The sequence below is a fragment of the Hyposmocoma kahamanoa genome, unplaced genomic scaffold, assembly GCF_003589595.1.
Source record: "Hyposmocoma kahamanoa isolate Upper Pololo Valley unplaced genomic scaffold, ASM358959v1 62, whole genome shotgun sequence".
NCBI classification, from domain to species: Eukaryota; Metazoa; Arthropoda; class Insecta; order Lepidoptera; family Cosmopterigidae; genus Hyposmocoma; species Hyposmocoma kahamanoa.
In genome coordinates this window covers 14,118,391-14,138,237 of record NW_020653850.1, presented here as the reverse complement: position 1 = coordinate 14,138,237, position 19,847 = coordinate 14,118,391, and the positions used below count along the sequence as shown (strand labels likewise).

The 19,847-nt window shown below is 34.5% G+C and overlaps 3 protein-coding genes across 4 annotated transcripts; 1 reads left to right on the top strand and 2 right to left on the bottom strand.

Moving 5' to 3' along the window:
• Positions 1 to 1,938: 1,938 nt before the first annotated feature.
• On the bottom strand, positions 1,939 to 5,216 carry LOC113229560 (organic cation transporter protein-like). The gene is made up of 3 exons (XM_026463205.1): positions 4,034 to 5,216; positions 3,427 to 3,834; positions 1,939 to 2,747 (listed from the first exon to the last, which is right to left on the bottom strand). The coding sequence occupies exons 1-3, from the start codon at positions 4,378 to 4,380 to the stop codon at positions 2,054 to 2,056; spliced, it is 1,449 nt and encodes a 482-aa protein (XP_026318990.1). The 5' UTR covers positions 4,381 to 5,216; the 3' UTR covers positions 1,939 to 2,053.
• A 2,739-nt stretch (positions 5,217 to 7,955) lies between these two features.
• LOC113229469 (organic cation transporter protein-like) lies at positions 7,956 to 17,678 on the bottom strand. 2 transcript variants are annotated; one of them, XM_026463068.1, is made up of 5 exons: positions 17,541 to 17,678; positions 13,220 to 13,607; positions 10,557 to 10,964; positions 9,745 to 9,988; positions 7,956 to 8,786 (listed from the first exon to the last, which is right to left on the bottom strand). In XM_026463068.1, coding segments are annotated over exons 1-5 (1,470 nt in total). In that variant the 5' UTR covers positions 17,542 to 17,678; the 3' UTR covers positions 7,956 to 8,357. The 2 variants fall into 2 exon arrangements, with proteins under 2 accessions (XP_026318853.1, XP_026318851.1); XM_026463066.1 differs by lacking the exon at positions 17,541 to 17,678 and adding an exon at positions 14,192 to 14,202.
• Positions 17,679 to 18,492: 814 nt separating this feature from the next.
• Positions 18,493 to 19,152, top strand: LOC113229787. Its single transcript, XM_026463469.1, has one exon. It carries the CDS (start codon positions 18,493 to 18,495, stop codon positions 19,150 to 19,152), a length of 660 nt encoding a protein of 219 aa, XP_026319254.1.
• Positions 19,153 to 19,847: the final 695 nt, after the last annotated feature.

The following is a 19,847-nucleotide window of genomic DNA, read 5'->3' as shown; positions in this document are numbered from 1 at the left end:
CAGTCTGTAATTGCCGTTTGCGTTGTGAGGACTAAATAGGTGTCATCGTTTTGTTTGTGTCTTGTTTTTGTGTTTATTTAAACTATGTCACGCTTAAGCGATAGTGATTACTAAGAGATGATGTTGTGCGTAGGCGCAGCCGATGGGAGCTTGCGCCAGCCTCGCCAAATTTATTGGGCAAAGTTTATTGATGGCGTCCCAGAAAATCGACGTCGACCATTTCCTGCTGTGGAATGCTTCAGGAAGATGGTTATGAGACTTCATAATAGTGGATCGTTCCGTGGTTCCAGTTCTGAAGGCCGGCCGAGTTCACGAGACCCAGAATTCGAGGCAGATGTTTTGGAACATTTTCTCGGCAATCCAAAGACAAGTACTCGTCGTGCTGCGGCAGCCTTTGGTGGTGTGAACCATATGAGTGTGTGGCGTGTGCTACGGGATGATGGCCAGCACCCATACCATTTTCAAAGAACGCAGGAGCTGTTACAAGCGGACTATGATCTACGTTTGGCATTTTGCCGCTGGTACCGCGACCAGGTTGGGAGGTCTCCCGACTTCGCTTCGTCGGTACTGTGGACAGACGAGGCGTCATTTACGCGTGCGGGCATTATCAATATGCATAATGAACATTTTTGGACTCATTTGAATCCCCGCGTATCAAGGGAATCAAATTTTCAACACCAGTGGCGGATTAACGTGTGGGCTGGTATAATAGGTTGTGCCGTCATCGGTCCAGTGTTTTTGCCGGCAAGTCTGAATGGGGCCAATTATTTAAGATTCCTAACAGAAGACTTGGGTGACGTTCTGATGGCCCTGCCAGTGACACAATACGTGAGACTCGTGATGGAACATGGGATGACTTTCTAGCACGATGGAGCACCCGCACATTTTGCTCGAAATGTACGTTCCCATCTGAACGACCGTCTCCCGCAGTGGATTGGGCGGGGAGGTCCTGTACCCTGGCCAGCGTGGTCCCCAGACTTGACACCGCTCGATTTTTTTTGTGGGGTCATATAAAAATATTGTTTATGCGGAGTCCTGTGAAAGCGCAGAAGAAATGAGGCAGCGGATCGAAATGGCGTTTAGTCAAATCACTCGGCAGATGCTTCAAAGAGTAGAGCAGTCTCTGTACCGACGCACGGAAATATGCATATTGCATGGAGGTCGGCATTTTGAACCTTACCTGTAAATGTGTGAAATGTGCCAGCAGTGCGTGTAGTGATTGTACTTATTATTCAAAATTATCGTAAACAAGTCAATATTTCGTACATTGTACAACAGTGAATTACAATTCGTAGGAAATTCATTAAAACGTGTATGAATTGCACAGTAGGTAAGTACCAATTAAAAAAGTATCCACTATTGTAAAATTGTCGTAAATAAATGTATTAATACAAAATTATGTAGAATGTGTATACGATGAAGGCGTGCGTAACTACGGGCTTAATAAGTAAATAAATATCCTTTAAATTGTATGTAAATAAGTACGTACCTAGGTATGGTATAAAATAATATTGTTAGAAATAATTCGATTTTTCTAGGTATTTAAAGATTTTGTTACTTAATATTAACGTGTTATCAACATATTCAAATCATGTTTTTACAGTGGCATTTCAATTGTAGTCAGCTGTTCTTTCGCCGCTCCGCCCAGGTTTCATTAATGAATTTGTGAAGTCGTAGTAACGTAACTAGCAATAGAGTTGTGACGCAGTGGTTGTTTCGGACAATCACTATTTATACAAACATAATTAAAGTTATATCAACATTAAAAGTCACTTATTTTTATTTGATATTTTGCACAGAGGGTCTAGATCAAGTATAGGTTTGGCTCCTTTAATATGACTACACCTTGCGGTTACACCCTGTATAACAACAACAACAGTTCAACGTCGTCTTCAGCTTTACACTTCGAGATTTTGGACCGCCCTTATCATAAGTGGCATAGAATTCGATTTTATATTCGAGGTTTAAAGCTGAGCGTGCTTTTGATTGTACATATACAACTTAAATTAGATAAGATCGGAAACTATTTCAAAAACATAATTATGTCCAATTATTATTTTATTGATCTATCTATTGGAATATCTTTCCGGTTTTCTGTTTGTTCTATTGTATTTAAGAGAGTTGTGTCCTTAGTTTCTGGTAAGCAATAACACATAATGGCTGCTAATAAAGCAAAGCCGCTAAATATTAAAATAGACACCCACTCAATACCTATGTTGACTACAAAAGGAGCGATGAAACCGCCAAATCTCGCAAACATTGAAGCTAGACCCATTGCTGAGTTTCTAATTACTGTAGGAAATACTTCCGCCGTGTACAAGTAAACTAAAACAAATGAATAATGTGATCCTGTCGAACCTATTAAAGCAAATGTTAAAGTAACAGCTTGCCACTCGCTGGGGATCACTATAAAAAGGAGTAGAGATACCGCTACCACGCAGAAATAGGTGATCACGCACAGTTTTCGTTTTATATATATTGCCGCCAAAACGGTTATGGTGTTGCCAGGCAAATGGCTGGCCGCAGATAGCATCACATTCATATATAAGTTACCCTGCAGACGGCCGACGTACTGGTTGATGCCGAAGTAAGTGTGAGCACAGAACATCCACACTAATACGTTGATCATGGTATAGAATCTTATTTTTGGTGTCCTTACGACATCTATATAGGAACCACGTTGGTCTTTCGGTGCACTTTCGATGTTATTGATTATGTTTTCGATATCTTCAGTAGAACGATTGTTTCTGAAACAATTTACAATATTATGAACCGCTTTCAATTACATAAGAAATGAAACTGTTTTTTTCGGTTCTTTATCACGTATATTTGTTTTTTCCTAACAAACCACGGGCACTTTACAAGAGGAGCTACTAAGCGGCTACTTTTGTTTGGATACCATAGCAATGAACCACACACACACACACTTCTTGTTTTTCAGGTTTCCTATAAAACTTTCGCCGTATCTTGATGAAGAACAGGTGACATAAACGTAGATTGTGGACTATTATGAACATTATGATATTCTTTTCTTTTATAACTTCTTTTATTATTGGCCCACAGGCTATTTATTATCAGTCACGTCGCTTTCGATTTATTTTGAGTTGAAGGGGCCCTTTACAGGCCCTGTGTCACGGCTGTAAAGGGCAAGATACATTGGTTTGTTTGAAAAATAAATATATGCTATTTAGATCCGAAAAAAACACACTAGTAATTTCCTACATATACAAATTGCGACAACCTAGGAACTGTTTTATTTGCTTTTCGCTCATAATGTAACAATTAGTATCACTTATTGTATTTGATCAATTTATATAAATGTGGGAGATAACAGTGACTATGCATTACGTATATTTATTACTTCAGACAACTAAGTACCTATTTAATTTGCCAGGTGCTAAGAACATAGCGTTAAACATGATTTACCTTTTGGCAATACGCGTTAATAGGACAATTGCTTCTTTCTTTCTTCCAACAGTTATAAGCCAGCGAGGCGATTCTGGTAAAATCCAGAAGTATATGATTACAAATACCCAGGGCACAGATGTAACCAGTTGCAAATACCGCCACTCTCTGACAAAATATGCGATAACAGCCAGTGAAAAGTAACTAGATATGTAAGACATTTCATGCAAACCAGTCGCTTGTGATCTGAAAGACTTTCCACTGAATTCAATAATGTAAATGTAAGAGCAGAGCATAGTGCCCCCGACGCCTGCTCCTATCAAGCATCGACAGATAATAAACATCCATAATTGTTTTCCTGTTGCAGATAGCGCCACAAATGTTACGGTGCTTAGTTGTGCAGTTATTAATGTAATCTTTCTTCCATAACTGAAATCAAAAGAAAAATTAAATTAAAAATGCAAGTTCTTTCCGGTTATATGTTTGGCATAATCTTTAAAGATTATTGAACTAAGATGCATGAAAACTAAACTAAACAGGTGAAGCTGTCAGGATACGTACACTTTTTAAAGGCACCTTTTTGTATTGTATACTATTAGTTTTGGATATGCGTTTAACTTAAACTTACCGGTCTGATATATATCCGAAGAATAGGCTACCTAGTAGTATGCCTACTTGGAGTATCGATTGGGATAAACTTGCAAGTGATTGCCTATTGCATATCAAATTGAACTCACTTGTAATTGAGCTAACAATATCGTCCGTTACGTACAGAGGATTGTCACATGGACAGTAATTGGTATTATTATTGGCACCCTCGTCTAGACAGATGTAATTTACACTTGGTAGGATAAAGACAACATTCGTCAATTGGTATTCTATTGGGTATTTTGAAGCTATACACAGCACCAATATCCATGATTGATATCTACCAAATCTACCAATGATTTTTTCTATGGCGTCTTCTACAGACATTGTACACCTGTAAAAGAATCAATGTACTAATTTATACAGATATTACTGAGTTTTGTGCGATATTGTAAGTAGATAATAATGTATTTAAAGACTAAAAAAGTTATGGTGTTCTAGCTGGGTTCTAAGAACTGCTGGTTTGAGCTAACTCTATGTAAATATGAAATTAAAAACTCACCTTTTTTATGAATTATATGAAATAAAAGAGTGTCTACCACTCGCGCTCTGCGCGAAAAATATTAAATGACAATATTACTCTACTTCCTCAAGCCTGCATTTACGTCTGATAAGATGGTATATTTTATCACGTACTGACACAGAAGACAGACACATAAAGGGTTATAAAAAAAGGCATATTTTATCATGAACTGTCACCGAAGACAGACACATAAAGGGTGATAAAAAACACTATCTATTTTTATTTTAAATGTTTCATAAATATAAATAAGTTACGACGTCTCAAAGTTTTCTCAAAAATACCCAATTTGATTGGCAACGGGTTTACCATAGTGTAATAAGATCAAGGGCAAGTCCAGCTTGTTGCGCGCATCAATGCCTACACTTCCCTTGGAGGGAATGGTTGTCACATTTTTAGTTGTACCTGCAGGTTGTAAACATAAATTTATGAAAACATTTCAACAATATAGGTATTTGTGTTACTTCACTAAATATGCATTCTCAAGTTGTTTATGAAAAAGATGACACGCTTCGGCCGTTTGAAAAAGTGCATCATCGCCGTTCTATCTGAATTTATTTCTGTGATCCAGAAGACCCAGGTCAAAATTTAGAAAAGGTCGTTTCAGGAACTCCTCATCTAACGCCCATAGTGCTAACTGCTGTGCCGACAAAGTCGTCTAAAAAATGTAACTTGCCTCTCATGTTCATTAAATATCTAGAACAACGACAATTGGACGTAGTTAAACAAAAAGGATACAATTCACATCCATTCACTTCCGAGATACGGCAGTTTGAAGTTTAAAAGTGTTTCTCCCTCTTGTTTTATTTTCAAAACTTATAATGTCATGTAACTCCAGATATTTATACATGGATTTTTTTTGTTGATCTAAGAGGTTAGACTTTAGTAAATATAACTCATTTTTTGATAATTTTGCGCATTGGAACCTTTTTGCTTAACTACGTCCAATTCTGAATTTGTGGCACTCCAGTTCAAACAACCATAAACGCTACAATAACCACATTACTATTTGATGTCATTTTTTAAACAACGAGCAAACGTTTCAAGTCTATAGTGATTAGTGAATGGTGTGTTGGGACATCGACGCTATACCTGCTAAACGGGGCTAAGTGACAAAATATTTTCTTGAGATATCATAAAAAACCACAACTCAGTTTTAGAATATTGAAATTATTTAATGATTTTTCAGCTATGCATCGTTAGGGTAGGTTCCGATAAGTCGAACACGTTAACTAATTTTAACTGTTTTCAAAAGAGAATTTTGTGTTTTATTTTGTTTTAATTAACTCGGACGGATATTTGTCACTTAGTGGACGGCAGATACAATGCGAGTGCACTGTGAGATTATACGAATGTCTGCCTCCGTAGATGACTCATAGAGTTGAACCTAAATCTTAAGTATCAAGCTTGATGCGCTCATTAAGAGTTTGCACATAGCATACAATGTTAGAAATAGTTTAATCAGTGAAAGTGTATTCGATAACGCGTCTAGCACGTTTAATAACGTTCTTTTTTAGTGTTATTAGCACTGTATCTTTACTTTTCATAGCGTCATATACGCTTAATAATATAAATTTACTTTTATGCTCGTCACGGCTTAGAGCTTCAGTACAATAAACAACAAAGTAAGCAGAAAATTTTCATTTAGTATGTAGGTACTCACGATTGGACTACATGTTAGCGCGCTTGGGATGACACAGCTGTACCGGGCGATTGCAGACACAGCGGCTGCAGTGACTTTAGAACCTTCCTCTTCACGTTCGCTTTTCGACAATGGGGCATTATTTAATACCAAAGATCTCTAGGCACAGTATATTTACCTAAACTTAAACAACCTTTTAAAACTTTAAACATGCATTAGGTAATAAACATCTTCAAAAAAATTAAAAACAGTTTTTTTATTTAAAAAGAAACTGACCTCAAAAGTTAGCTTAGCGGTTTTTCTTGGAATGGATGGAGATGGAATTACATCTATTTACCAAATTTTATTGTAATCGGTTAACAGAAAGTGCGCGAAACTGGTTTCATCCCCTAGTTTGTCACCCTTGAGAGGTGGAATATTTTATTCAAATTTAAATTGGACCAATACGGAGTTACTCTCTTTCCAACAAAAATCGTCAAATCATCAAAATCGGTTCACAAATACCGGAGTAATCGCGTTACATACACAAAAAAAATAGTTGAATCGAGAACCTCCTCCTTTTTTGAAGTTGGTTAAAAACGGGTATATTAAAAATAAATAATTACAAAACTTTTATTCTAAATACACTGTTGTAGTTTACTACGACTAATTGCTAGTAAGACTTTAAAAATATAAAACAAAACACTGGAATAATTCCGGTGTACACTTATAGAGGGAATGTTAATCCATTTCATGTGTATCGCTTCCTTTAAGTTAAGGTACCCATCGATTACTTCCTACGCCAATAAACGTAAGCCCAAATTCACAACTTTACGGGGAGTATTTTAATATATTGAAAGGACTAAAATGAGCATAATACTTGCGATTCTGGAGAGATTACAATTCTTGACATTATTATAATTTTCCTGCTGAGTATAATAGAACTACATTAAAAATAAAGTGATTTACAAAAAATACACCTTACGATAGATTACGTAGTAGATATTTACTCTGCCTACTATAATATCTGATTACAAGTATTTTCGTGAGTGTCAGTGACATACAAACAAGTGGTCCGGACACGTGCCCTAAAGCCGTAGGCGGCGTGGGCGCACCCGTCAACTTTATCGACATTTTATAAATAATATAATAATAATATGCAATATGTCTTAACAATAAAAAACATTTTTTTTCCAAGTATTTTTTATTACTCAGAAGACAATTTAGACACGTATACGCTTAGTTATGTATGTATATTCATGTTACGTGTTAAGCGATAGAATTATGTGGTTGATTATTAAACTTAGTTTCGAATTATTTCATGAGAATCACGAATTAGAAATGATAGTCATATAACGAATAAAAAATGATACCATATTTCAATTTTCGTTCCTCCGATTGAGTTACCTAAGAGGGGTCGTTCAGAACCTTACGATGACGCAGTCCACCAATTTATTTTAATTTTTATTCATAACACCCGAACCGAACGTCAAACTGTCGTATTTGAAACCGAACCGAAATGACGTCACACCCGTACGATTACTCGAACTTCTCGACCGGCAAACGCTATATGGCTACAAACGTTATTCAGAACACAGTTATCGAATGAAAGTTACCGAACGTCCTATTGTTTACAAAGCAAGAATGTAATATGGACATATCGACGCCGCGCACCGGAAAGCGATCTTGTCGTATCTCGAAAAATAGGAGGTTACACCGGGGCCGAAAAACTATTTCAAAAAATTATTTCTCTTTAATTTGCATTAGTAGAAAGTCAATTTTAAAGAATGATGTATATAATTAAACTATACAAATGGTTTAATAATTATATGACCCGTTTACTGGCAACCAATAAAATTGAAACAGAAAAGTAAGTGTCACTCTTACGCGTAATGAAAACTTAATTATCACAGCCTAAATCTATGTACTTACACGTATATGGATAGTTTTGTCATACTCTGATGGCAATAATATTTTTTTTTAAATTAAACATAATTCAGAATAATCTCATAATAAAAGTACTTCATCCATAAATAATCCATCATACCAACTTATACTCAAATCCCAACTCACACCTTCACTTGTTTTAAATTCACACAAGGCACATTGAATACTTAATTTGATAATAAACTCAGTTAGCTTATCACGAGATCAGATTAGGATTCACGCTTCTCCTTCTTCTAGAGTGTCAGGTAGTTTCTTTCCACGAGTGTCAGGAAGAATTATGCAGAGCCCAGCGCCAACCAAAGGAATTATACCAAAAGCAAGAGGCGGCAGCCAAGGTGTAGATTGACCAAGAGTCGCGACAAAGGGTGCTACCATAGACCCTATTCTGGCTACAGTTGACGATAGTCCTACACCAGAGTTTCTCACAATTGTGGGGAAGAGTTCTCCTGCGTATAAGTAAACGGTGGCAAACGATATGCTCATTCCCCATAATCCAATGCAACCGAGTGTCAAGTGACTGACTCCGGAATGAGGAATGACGATTATAAGCAGGCAACTAAAGCCGGTTACGCAATTGGAACTGATTAGAGTTATCTTGCGGCCGAGAACTCGGTTCGCATAGATTGATATGAGGGTGCCGGGGACCTGAAATAAACAAAAATACACTTAGGTAAATAGTTATGATTTCTTGGGAAAATTTCTAAGGATTTTCTTAATTTGAAAAGTCTTACTCAGTTGCTTATTATTATTAAAGCACGGAGCCACTTAATACATATAAAGAAAAGTGTATTAAAAATAAATGTTATCATGCCGTGTTCGATAGTTACCTATTGTAACAATCAAGTTATAGTTTTTATTCTCTACAATTAACCGGTACGACAATGTTAAAGGTCAGGTTATGTATTCATTAAATTTTAAACAAAATTAAAATGTTATGATTTTGAACTATTTATAAATGGAAATATTATCTCATGACTCATGACATTATAATTACTGTATTCACTTTAACATTTTTTTTTTATTTGAAAGCTAATAAGCAAAATGTTTGTAAGACTACTTACATACCTATGATAGTATGATTGGAATTCATGAAACTAAGTAAAGTACGTTTATAATTTTGATAGTTTGATCTTGTCTCAAAAATTGTTATCATTTCTCAATGAACTACCAAATGGTTTCAAACAAATCCTTATAGTAAATAATTAGGTACGGGGTTATTGACTATGTGGGCACACCAATGGGAATTACTTAAACGTGACGGATTGTATCTATTTTTGTAAATCATTTATTTTTTGTGACATGACTCCACCAACTTGTAATAATTATTAACGGACTTTTGCGGTAGTGCCATCTGCGACAAATCTACGAAAGTTTTTCTTCGCTCAATCTTATAGCTATAGGTTGACAAACGATGTTGCTTTGATATATTGTAATATTGATTGTAATGAATATTAGATTACTGAATATTAATTATGATTAAGATTTATGTTCGATCTTTGTATTATAACAAACTAAGTAGTGCAGTAATTTCTCAAAAAATAAATTAATGTCACTGTAGTAAAACATTATAATATTCGTTACGATCAATAATAAAAAATATTACCTGAATTGCAGCAGAAATTGCGACATTTGTAAAAATGTTTCCAGAAACGTGTCCAATGTACTGGGAGACACCGAAGAAGCAGAGCCCACACACGAACCAGTTGAAACAGATGGCTAGGGTGCGTGCGCGCAGTCGGGGCGTCCGGAATAGAGCTATGAATGAAGCGTGTTCTTCAGTCTTACTGCCCACGTCCACTACTATCTTCTGGGTAAATGACGCAAGTCCATCCGTAGAGAGGCCGTTCCTGAAATGAAGATAGTTATTAAATAGTTATTTAATCATCTACTTATTTATCATTTAATTTTTTTTTTAATAAGAAGTGTCGGGACGAACAAGTCATGCGCTTGGCAGTAAGCGATATGCTTGTTCATAGCGTTTGTACTGCCACTCAGAGCTTTAAATCGCGAAAATCTGAGGGGCACTGGTACTGCGGCCGTCACCCTGAGACATAAGTCGACAAGTCCCATGTGCCTGTAATTTCACCAGCACCTTTTAAAACCGGAACGCAGTAATTCTCATGTTACTGCTTGGTGGCAGAAATCAGGCAATATAATGTTTTATGTAATTATCTTGATACACACATTTTCTATTGACTTAGCCATATTAAGTTGCAAAATGTTATTTGCAAGTTGTGCGCATTGTTGTTGAGCTACAAATTTGATGTTTCTGGTCAGTGTCATAGTTTTACTTGCAATAAATAATTTGTATTTTGTAATTGTGCCCAAATAAATAAAAAAAGGTACGAACTCTTTCACAAGAAGCTTTAAAAAAAATTACTGTTCATTAATAAAAAATATTTCATTTTAATTTACCGTTTAGCAGCGGTTTCCATAATTTTGATAGCTTCTTGCGTTTTCCCTGCTGTTAACAACCACCTCGGAGATTCAGGTAATAAATAGTAGTAGCTCAAAAATAACACTGACGGTAGTGATATTGCTAGCTGGAACATGTTCCAATCGCGGAGGTAATAGCCGAAGACTGGTAAAGTTAGATGTCCAAGGTTAAAGGGAATTTGGTAAATAATTCCTACACTTTCTCTGTATTTAGCACCAATAAGTTCCATAGTAAGGACGAAGCTGGTAACCATTGTGCCTCCAGTGGCAACAGCAAGAAGAAATCGAAGAGTGGTGAACATGTACCAATTCACCGAATATGCTGTTGTTACTCCTGATATAAGTTGCAGGAACACGGCTGCCAAAAACGGCATTCGCCTTCCGTATCTGCAAAAAATTGTAAGGCAATAATCAATGTTAATGCAGCTAAATGTCATAAGTAGAGAACAGATTCTGCGAAGTGCCATGCGTGTAAGTACGATTAGCCACCCTGCAGCGAATCGCAGCAGTCGCCACAAATCTCTTTTGTATATATTTTATAGTCCCTTTAAGTTTTAGTTTTATAATTAAATTCTAAATTTAAATGTGATTGTTTTTGGCGCCTTGTTTTGGATTGATAAGCTGTACGTGTTTTTGTCTTAGAGGATGGAAAAAAATAAAGGAAAGGAGATGCCTTATCTACGGAATAAACATCCCTACCTAAACCAAAAATGTCCACCACAAATGGTGAATTTAGTGTTGTACCATATTCATAGATAAGTCAATATCGACATGCAAATGTATGGCTTGAATGTTGAAACTGTTGTTACTATGTTTTATGTTTGCAAATTTGTGTAGTTTACTGTAATCAAAATTTTGATTAAAATGGCTCATTACTTGCCTAGTAATATTAGCCTAATATTATGATTAATATTAGGCTATTATTACTAGGCAAGTAATGAGCCATTTTAATCAAAATAATATATAAAGTTATTTACCAATAATTGTAACGATGGAATTGCATTAACATGCAATCTAGTTACATTTAAAGTTCTATTTAAATTTGAATGGAACAAACAAACGAAGATGGTATTTGATCCAATATTTATGTTCGGCAGTCCTATAATTTCCAACCATTCTTTCTTCCTTTTTTCATTTGTAGGTAAACTTTAAAAATAATAATAATGTAATAATCAAAACCTCGTAGTGAATTGTTTTAATAACAGAATATCGATAATATGTCTGCTTACTAGAACAGCACTATCTCAAAATAATCGTTATCAACAATCATCAAAATATACTAATAAACAGGCAATCTAAAGTAATCAAAGCAAAATTCGGCAATACTTATGAATAAACTACTTAAATGAGTCTAATTACATGAGATATTTCGGCTATTGTATGATTTATAGGCAGAAAAATAATACATGCCTGTGTAATGTAACATTCGGTTGATTTCCGCTTTTTCTACTGCCGCATCCCTTAATGCTGCAGCGACGCATTTTTATCAATACTTAATTGTTCTCACTGTCAATATTTTTGTCAATTTCATTACAATTAATACGAATAATTCACTAAAACATTTGGCCAAACATTGGTTTTGACATTTGATGTACTTCCCTTTGACAACCGGATACGGATGTCAAAGGGTATTCCGAAAATGGTAAATTGAGGACTGTTGACATTTAAGATGACGTTACGTATTTTCGATTCCCGTGTTTACATAATTCAATGTAATGCTATCTCTTTTGGCTTACGACAGCACGCAATAGTTAAACAAGATAATAAAATGTTTATGTTTTCATCGTCTAAATGCATCATATAAATATAACGTCTGATTTATATATGTCGATATAACATGTCCTTTGGTTTCCATAGTATAAGGTTTTTGTAGTAAATTAATAAACTGTAAGTACATTTGCTTTAGTCTTGCTCACTCTTTGTTAGCACCCATCCGAACTCATTGATACAGTCCGCTACAACCCCTAAAGACATACATTCTGTCGAAATTCGTTCTTACAACATTTTTCCCTTACGTCGTTCATAGCATTTGTTTAAAAATTGACAATTTGTACAGCTTGGGATTGAATGGAAGCAAAGCAACAAATAATGACGCATAGTCCATTTTGTTCTGATAATCGGCTCGTGTATGTAGGGTTATCGGTAAAGTTTTAACGCAATTACAAGACGTCATCAAAACACATTCTAATAAAATTTCAAAGCTTTGAAAACAATATATTTATAAAAATTGCGCACGAAAGCCAATCCTGTCGTAACTCAAAATTGTGGAATTGAGAAAACAAGATTTGAAAATTTAGTCTTGTAATCACATTATTCTCAATAAGATGCATTCAGTATTATTTTTTCACTGGTGTTCAATGAATTTACAAATTGTGACGTAAATTAATTATTTTCTCAAAAGTTTAAGTTACATCTTTCCGTGTTAAATGGAGCAAAAATATTTAAAGTGTATCTAGTGCACTTTAGCTTGTTTATAAATAGGCCCGACACCCATCCAGCAATTTACTAAAGTAATTACATCCGGAATCCATACGCGAATCATAAGACTAATCTTACAATAACTACCAGGATATACCAATTTATTCTGGACGACCGGACCAATAATTTACATATTTAAAGCCAAAGAAAACGAATGCACCAACCTATCAGAGAGATGTCCGAATACCATGTTGCCTACAAGAATGCCCAGCATGAAGACTGTTTGAGTTAAATTTTTCAGCCACTGTCGGTCGCATACTAGATCCCATTGCGATACGATTGTTTCTTTGAAGATGCTGTGGTCATATTTGTAACTGCTGCAGTTGGCATAACACTGATTATCGAAGGCTTCAGTAGCGTGATCTGCGCAAGTGAAATTCACTGGTGGTGCGAGGAATATAATGCTCATCTGGTGCCAAGCCACGGGGAACTTAACGAGGAACACGACGAAACATATCCATATCTGCCATTTTCCAATGGATCCGATTGCTTTCGTCAATGGGTCTTCTTTAACTTTCTGGCTTTCAACGTCTTTTGTTTCGTTCTCCAACACTGAAAAAAAAGATGTCAAAAATTAACCTACAAGTATATTTCTACATGTGACGTAAAATTTATTAATTATAAAGATGCTGTGCTTTAAAAAGCCTTCAATCTACGCATAATTTATTAATACGTGTATTGTATAAAAAAAGCATAATTCTTCTTTTTTAAAATACTCGTATACACCGTAAAAAATTATATTCGTTTTAACGATATCACAGTTTCATGCAGAATCTTTAATTTATCAGTAACATCAAAAGTTTTGATATAAGATTAAGTTTGCTGTAACTACAATAGGAATTTACCTATAACATAACCTAAAACACTTTGGACTTTTAGTAGTGGCAATCGATGCAAAAGTCTATGAAAATATTTTCCGTTCCACACAATAACAATTGTGAACAATAAAGTGTTAGGTTAATGTGTTAACATGTAGAGTTGCTTTTGGCCGTTTTGTAGTTAAGTAATTTTAAATAAAAACTGTTGTTTACATCGTTTTGCACAATAAAAATTTAGCTGTGTATATGTAACCCTAATAACGCTGTAAATATGTAACACTATTTATTTAAATACTTTGAAAGAAAATTAAAACTTACGCATTTTTTGGTGGCCTTTAAAATTAATTTCATTTGCCATTTTTTTACCTCAATTTTAGGTATCACACCTAATTGTAACTATACACATAGTTACAATTAGGTGTGATACATATACTTATGCCTTAAAAAAATAAGACTGCAACCCGGTCGCAACTCAGGCGCGGAGTGGTTTGAAGGACTTCCTTGAATGTTACGAAATCTCCCGCGACTATTATCACTTATACGTACGACTATCTCCATGTGACGCAGTATTCAATAATATTTGAAGAAATGTAATAATGGCGCCTTCAACTGCATTGTACTGCGTTTTAACATCATGTACGAATGCTACTAGAAAAATATATAATTTGAACCGTATTTATTCCATTATTATATTCGTAATAATCCAATGACGATGCGAAGAGTTGCTATCGAATGACGATCGTATCGTGACGTTTGATGTGAGTATCGCAGTTAGATTATTGTCTGCTAGCGCAAAAACAATTTATGTTCATAATGAACCCTAAAAGAATCGTATACTTGCAAATTCAAATAAAGAAAGAAAAAAGAACGGATCCAACTCAGCATATGTGACGACACTTCGACTGCTGTAACGCTGGGCTCTAACTGAAGTTAGAGCCGCTGGATAATTGTTAAGGTGTAATATGGTTAATGGATAAAATAAAGAAAGAAGAAACAAAAGAAAACAAGAAACTTTGTGAAAAAGTAAATCTTGGTATCAATAATAAGAAAACACATTATTACATCGAGGCCCGACACTACATAAAAACAAGAAAATGCAATACAAGATTGCGCTTGTGTATAGGTTCACTTAGTGCTTTAAATGTTTTTGTTTAACTTTCGTCATTTCCCGGTTCGTGTTTATTTCGTCATGTAATATTGGATGACGGGAAACATTATTAGTGGCGATTAAATACGTACGTATCAACTATTATCATGTGTTTGCTCGTGATATCCTACAAATACTTATAAATCTAGTCGACGTAGTCAACAATTCAATTGACAAATAAAAATCTTTAGTGCGTAGGTACTTAGGTGTTCTTTATAAATTACCCACCGTGTGGTCTTCGTATTTACATATTTAAACAAAATCATTTCGGATAATTTTGATAGTCTGTTTCTTACAACTATTAAGCAAGCAAAACAAATACATAAAAGGAAAAAACATACCGCTTCTAAGAAAATGTAAATACCTATTTGTAGATTTTGGAGTAACCCAAACGTTGCGGATGATAATGTAGTATTGATAAACTTTTTCAATTGATCTCTGACCTGGTACTCCGATAATAAAACAAATATGTTAAGGTAAAGTTACAAATTGTGATGATTTGTATTATTACTTTCAAATACATGACTTGCTAGCATTGTGGCTTTATTTTAGTAATTCTTAATGAATGTACGATGAAAGGTTTACATTATATTAATGTTGTTTCTCCGACTGAACTTGATGAATCTTGTGTAGACATAACGTCTGCCGGTCGTGGCCATGTCATGGCTAAGTCGTCGCTAGACGAGCCCCCAGTAGATAACGTACACAAGGTTTTAATTATTTTTACAATATCCTCAATAATTAAATTAAGAATTATCTTCCCAAATTTTGAAGTTTAAGTATAATAGCATGCTGATAGGTACGTTTGAATTATATTCTTATCAAAACAGTGTTCTAGTATCAAAATTGACGTCGACAAAGAGTTATAATGCCGTCTATCAAATAACAGTGAGGGTTTCATCGCTGCACTAGGTTCATTCGCGTTTGGATACCACTTTCCACTAAACATCAGGTGGAGTGGAGTCATTTGCCTGTCATGTATAAAAAAAACATTATGTCCCAAAAAAATGACGAATAGTAGAAATTACTAAAAATGTAAAAATTGCAAGAAATTAGTTTGATCTCTAGTATATTCGAGAACCATTTCGGTGACAGAGAGTTAGTTGGTTAGTTATCATTATTAAATTTTCTTGCAGAAAAATAATGTAGAACCTCTAGAGGATACCAATAGAATTACTTATTACTGTTTATTATAATTACATTTCTTGAGTCAGTGGTACAATAAAAGATACAGGCTATTTGGATAATAAATTTATTTGCACAATGAAAATAGCATATGAATTTTTTACTTCACTATTTTCTGTAAAATAGTGAAGTCTGTGGGGCGTTCACCCTGTACTCTCATTACATGCAATTTCGTTTCAAATTACTTTTCTCAATAAATCATTATGATCAACGAAGTTCGCAAAATTCTTTTGTTTGGTTTATAAGATTATTGATGGCTATTTTAGGAAATTAAAACTTTAGCGCAATTCATTAAAAATATTTATCTCATACCAACGGTATATACAATATTGTGTTGAAATAGTGATATGGAGGCGTTTATGAAGAATGGACCTTGTCCACGCATGGGTTCAAGTATGAGAGATGGTCCCTCGTGTATTCATAGATAACATTCTGACGAAACTTTGTCAGTTAATTACGTGTCGTGACACTGTTAGGTCAAAATATGCCTGTTTCATTGCTCCAAAGAGAGCAACAAATGAGGAAGTTGCAATAGGGCGGAAGCTGCCTCAATATTTGTGGGACCGTTTCTTGGGATATGCAAGGCCTTGTTACCTTTACTAATATTTCTTTTTAATTCGTACACGGTCATTAATTTCATTCGTCTTGACTTTTATGCATTTTGTAATCGTACTATTATTATGTATTATCGTACAATTTTTGATTGCAACTTGGTTATTTCGATGTAAGACTTTGATTTTCAGTTATCGACGTAACTCTATTTTAAAAATACTCTGAAATCCTGCTTACAATGTAAAAAGGTTACGGGTCAATAATAAAATGGAAACGTAATTACCAAGTAATGTTCGACTACATCTGTTTGGAGAAATTATAGCTAATTATTTGATTATATATTCTAGCTTTTACGATATTAATATTATATTTAAGGTACACGTGCATAGAAAAAGATGGATGGAAAGATTTTCTGTCTTAGTTTTTATACTTTAATATTTTTCACTGTTGTAGTTTCATATGATGCATATCGTTGCATATTCTCTCTCAGCTTCAGATACGATATTAATGAAAGTCTTATATTTTAACTATTATTTTTGCAACATTGTACACATTTAAATAAAATAAGTGAAGGCACCGAAGGTAAAGAACACCTCTGTTAATATGCAGTGATGCATGATTTTTATTATTCAATAGTAGTATAAAGTTAACTGTTATCTTCTCTTTCTATTAGATCTAAGTGATATTGTAAACATTTGTATGAAATAAAATTATTATTACTAAATTTGGTAAAAATGAAGGAAACAATTCTAATTAGAAAAAGATAAAAAAATCAAAACTTACTTTTTAGTTATTCTAGATTTACAACACGTCAACAGAATAACACAAAAATGGCTAGAAACGTTACTTGTGTAACAAAAGTCGTGTGCCACAGCGATGTCACCGCGCTCTACCACGACCGCCATACATCTACATGGCCGGTAACTGCATCGCTCGGTATATACGCGACCATCACCAATTCTTTCCGATAAACTGACGCAGCGAAACCTTGAGGAAATCCTATCAAATGCTCGTTTGAAAACATGCTGTAGTATTTATATAGGTAATAATGTCTTGCTACATAAAGGTGCTCGAATTTTTTTCAAACCTTGACACGCGCCTTTAAGAACATGATTTGTTTATTTATTTATTTTTTATCGACATAAGCCATAATAAACTTTACTGTCTATGGAATAAAAATCAATTTCGTGGTTACAGTTTCAGTGAATGTTTGATATGTAATTTTTGAGCAATTGAAGCACCACGTAAATATGGGTGAAGTCAGAGATATTCCTTGGATAATTTAACGGGTAAAGAACCGTCTATAATTTGCGGTGTTTCCCCAAAAAATCATCTGGTGGTTAAGTAATTTTATTTAGCACTTTAACGCATTTAATAGTACATAGTCAAGAGCACGCCAAGCTTGACACTTTGTACTTTGAACCGTTCTTATAGTAAGCAGCATATAGTTGGACTTAAATCTTAAGTGTCAAGCTTGACGTGCTCTTGACCCTGTACCCTTTTTACAAGAAATAAATGATAATAATAATAATTTTACTATATAGTTTATTGTTATCTAGAAATCACTACTTACCTCAAACATTAATTTTATAAGCAATTCAAAAAGTAAAAAAGTGAAGGGTTCTTGTTGCTTGGGTTACAAAATTTAACCAGTTTCTGTAATAAGGAAATTCGTAGTTTATTGTCTGCATCTAATGCAAAAACAGACGAGAAATTCACAGCGTTGCAGTCGGCTATGGCTGAGGTTATCGCTCAAAATACAGAAATAAAAGACGCAATTGCCTTTACTTCGAAGCAATATGACGATATGATGGTACAATTACATCAATTAGAATCTGAGCGTAAGTCTGATCGTGTCCATATTCAACAGTTGGAAGAAAAAGTAGAGAACTTGGAACGGATGCTGTATTCAACTAAGATAGAAATCAGGAATATACCCAAGAAGCCGGGCGAAAACAAGGATGATTTATGCACTATTATAACTAGAGTTGGTAATGTACTTGAAACACCGATTCAACGTCAAGACATTAAAGATGTTTTTCGAGTGAATTATAAGGACAGCAAGTCATCAGCAATAATTGTAGATCTCAGCAGCGTCATTTTAAAAGAGAACTTATTAAAAAAAGGTCGTCATTTCAACAACAAAAACAAGCAAAACAAAGTTAACTCGACTCACCTCAATATTGAAGGACCTCCGAAACCGGTTTATTTGTCTGAAAGACTGGCACCTAAAACACAAGGACTCTTCCATATCACTCGTAACTTCGCCAAAGACAATGGCTACAAGTACTGCTGGACGTCATACGGAAGAGTATTCTTACGCCAAGATGACGGAAAACAACAGTTTCTTATAAAAAGCGAGGGTGATTTGAATAATTTACTACAAGAAAAATGACTAGTATTCGTTTTTAAGTTTTATTCCTGTAACGTTTTTCTTTGGATTTTTGTATTAATACCCTTTCTAAATATTGTTAAAAAATTCTACACACATACTCACCCATACTACACAAAACAAATTTATTCACACAAAGCTCTCACTCAAATTCGCCTCACAAAAAAAACATATACCCATACCAAAATAAATTTACATTCGCACCGAAACCACATACATTCGCTACAAAGAATAATCACATTAAATAAGTTATACAATAAAAAGGTTGCATCTTGGTATATGACACTATTTATTTACACTAAAACCTACAATTTTGCAATTTATTATAAAAAAAATTACAATGATTGATACAAATCATAACAATACAGTGGAACTAGATAATATTTCTGTGGCGTCAGCCTATTATTGTGATACCACGACGTGCAACTCACTTTTGCTAAACACTGTTGATTCGTTTAATATAATCACCCAAAATATTCGAAGTATTCATAAAAACTTTAATAGCTTATTAGCACAATTGGCTACATTCACAATTAATATTGACGTTATAATTTTGACTGAATGCTGGCTGAAAGACCACAAACCTATACCCCAACTATACAATTATATTGCATTTTCTAATAGTAAGCATCTTAATCATAGTGACGGTATCGTTATATACGTTAAAAAATATATTAAGTGTTCAGTTACGGAGCCAG

Coding starts and splice junctions, on each gene's coding strand:
- LOC113229560 (XM_026463205.1), bottom strand. CDS start 4,380: ATGTCTGTAGAAGACGCCATAGAAAAAATCATTGGTAGATTTGGTAGA. Junction 3,835..4,033: donor TTCGGATATATATCAGACCG/GTAAGTTTAAGT, acceptor TTTTGATTTCAG/TTATGGAAGAAAGATTACAT. Junction 2,748..3,426: donor TTAACGCGTATTGCCAAAAG/GTAAATCATGTT, acceptor AAATTGTTTCAG/AAACAATCGTTCTACTGAAG.
- LOC113229469 (XM_026463066.1), bottom strand. Junction 10,965..13,219: donor TTCGGACATCTCTCTGATAG/GTTGGTGCATTC, acceptor AATTTTTTGCAG/ATACGGAAGGCGAATGCCGT. Junction 8,787..9,744: donor CAATTTCTGCTGCAATTCAG/GTAATATTTTTT, acceptor TGTTTATTTCAG/GTCCCCGGCACCCTCATATC.
- LOC113229787 (XM_026463469.1), top strand. CDS start 18,493: ATGGCTGAGGTTATCGCTCAAAATACAGAAATAAAAGACGCAATTGCC.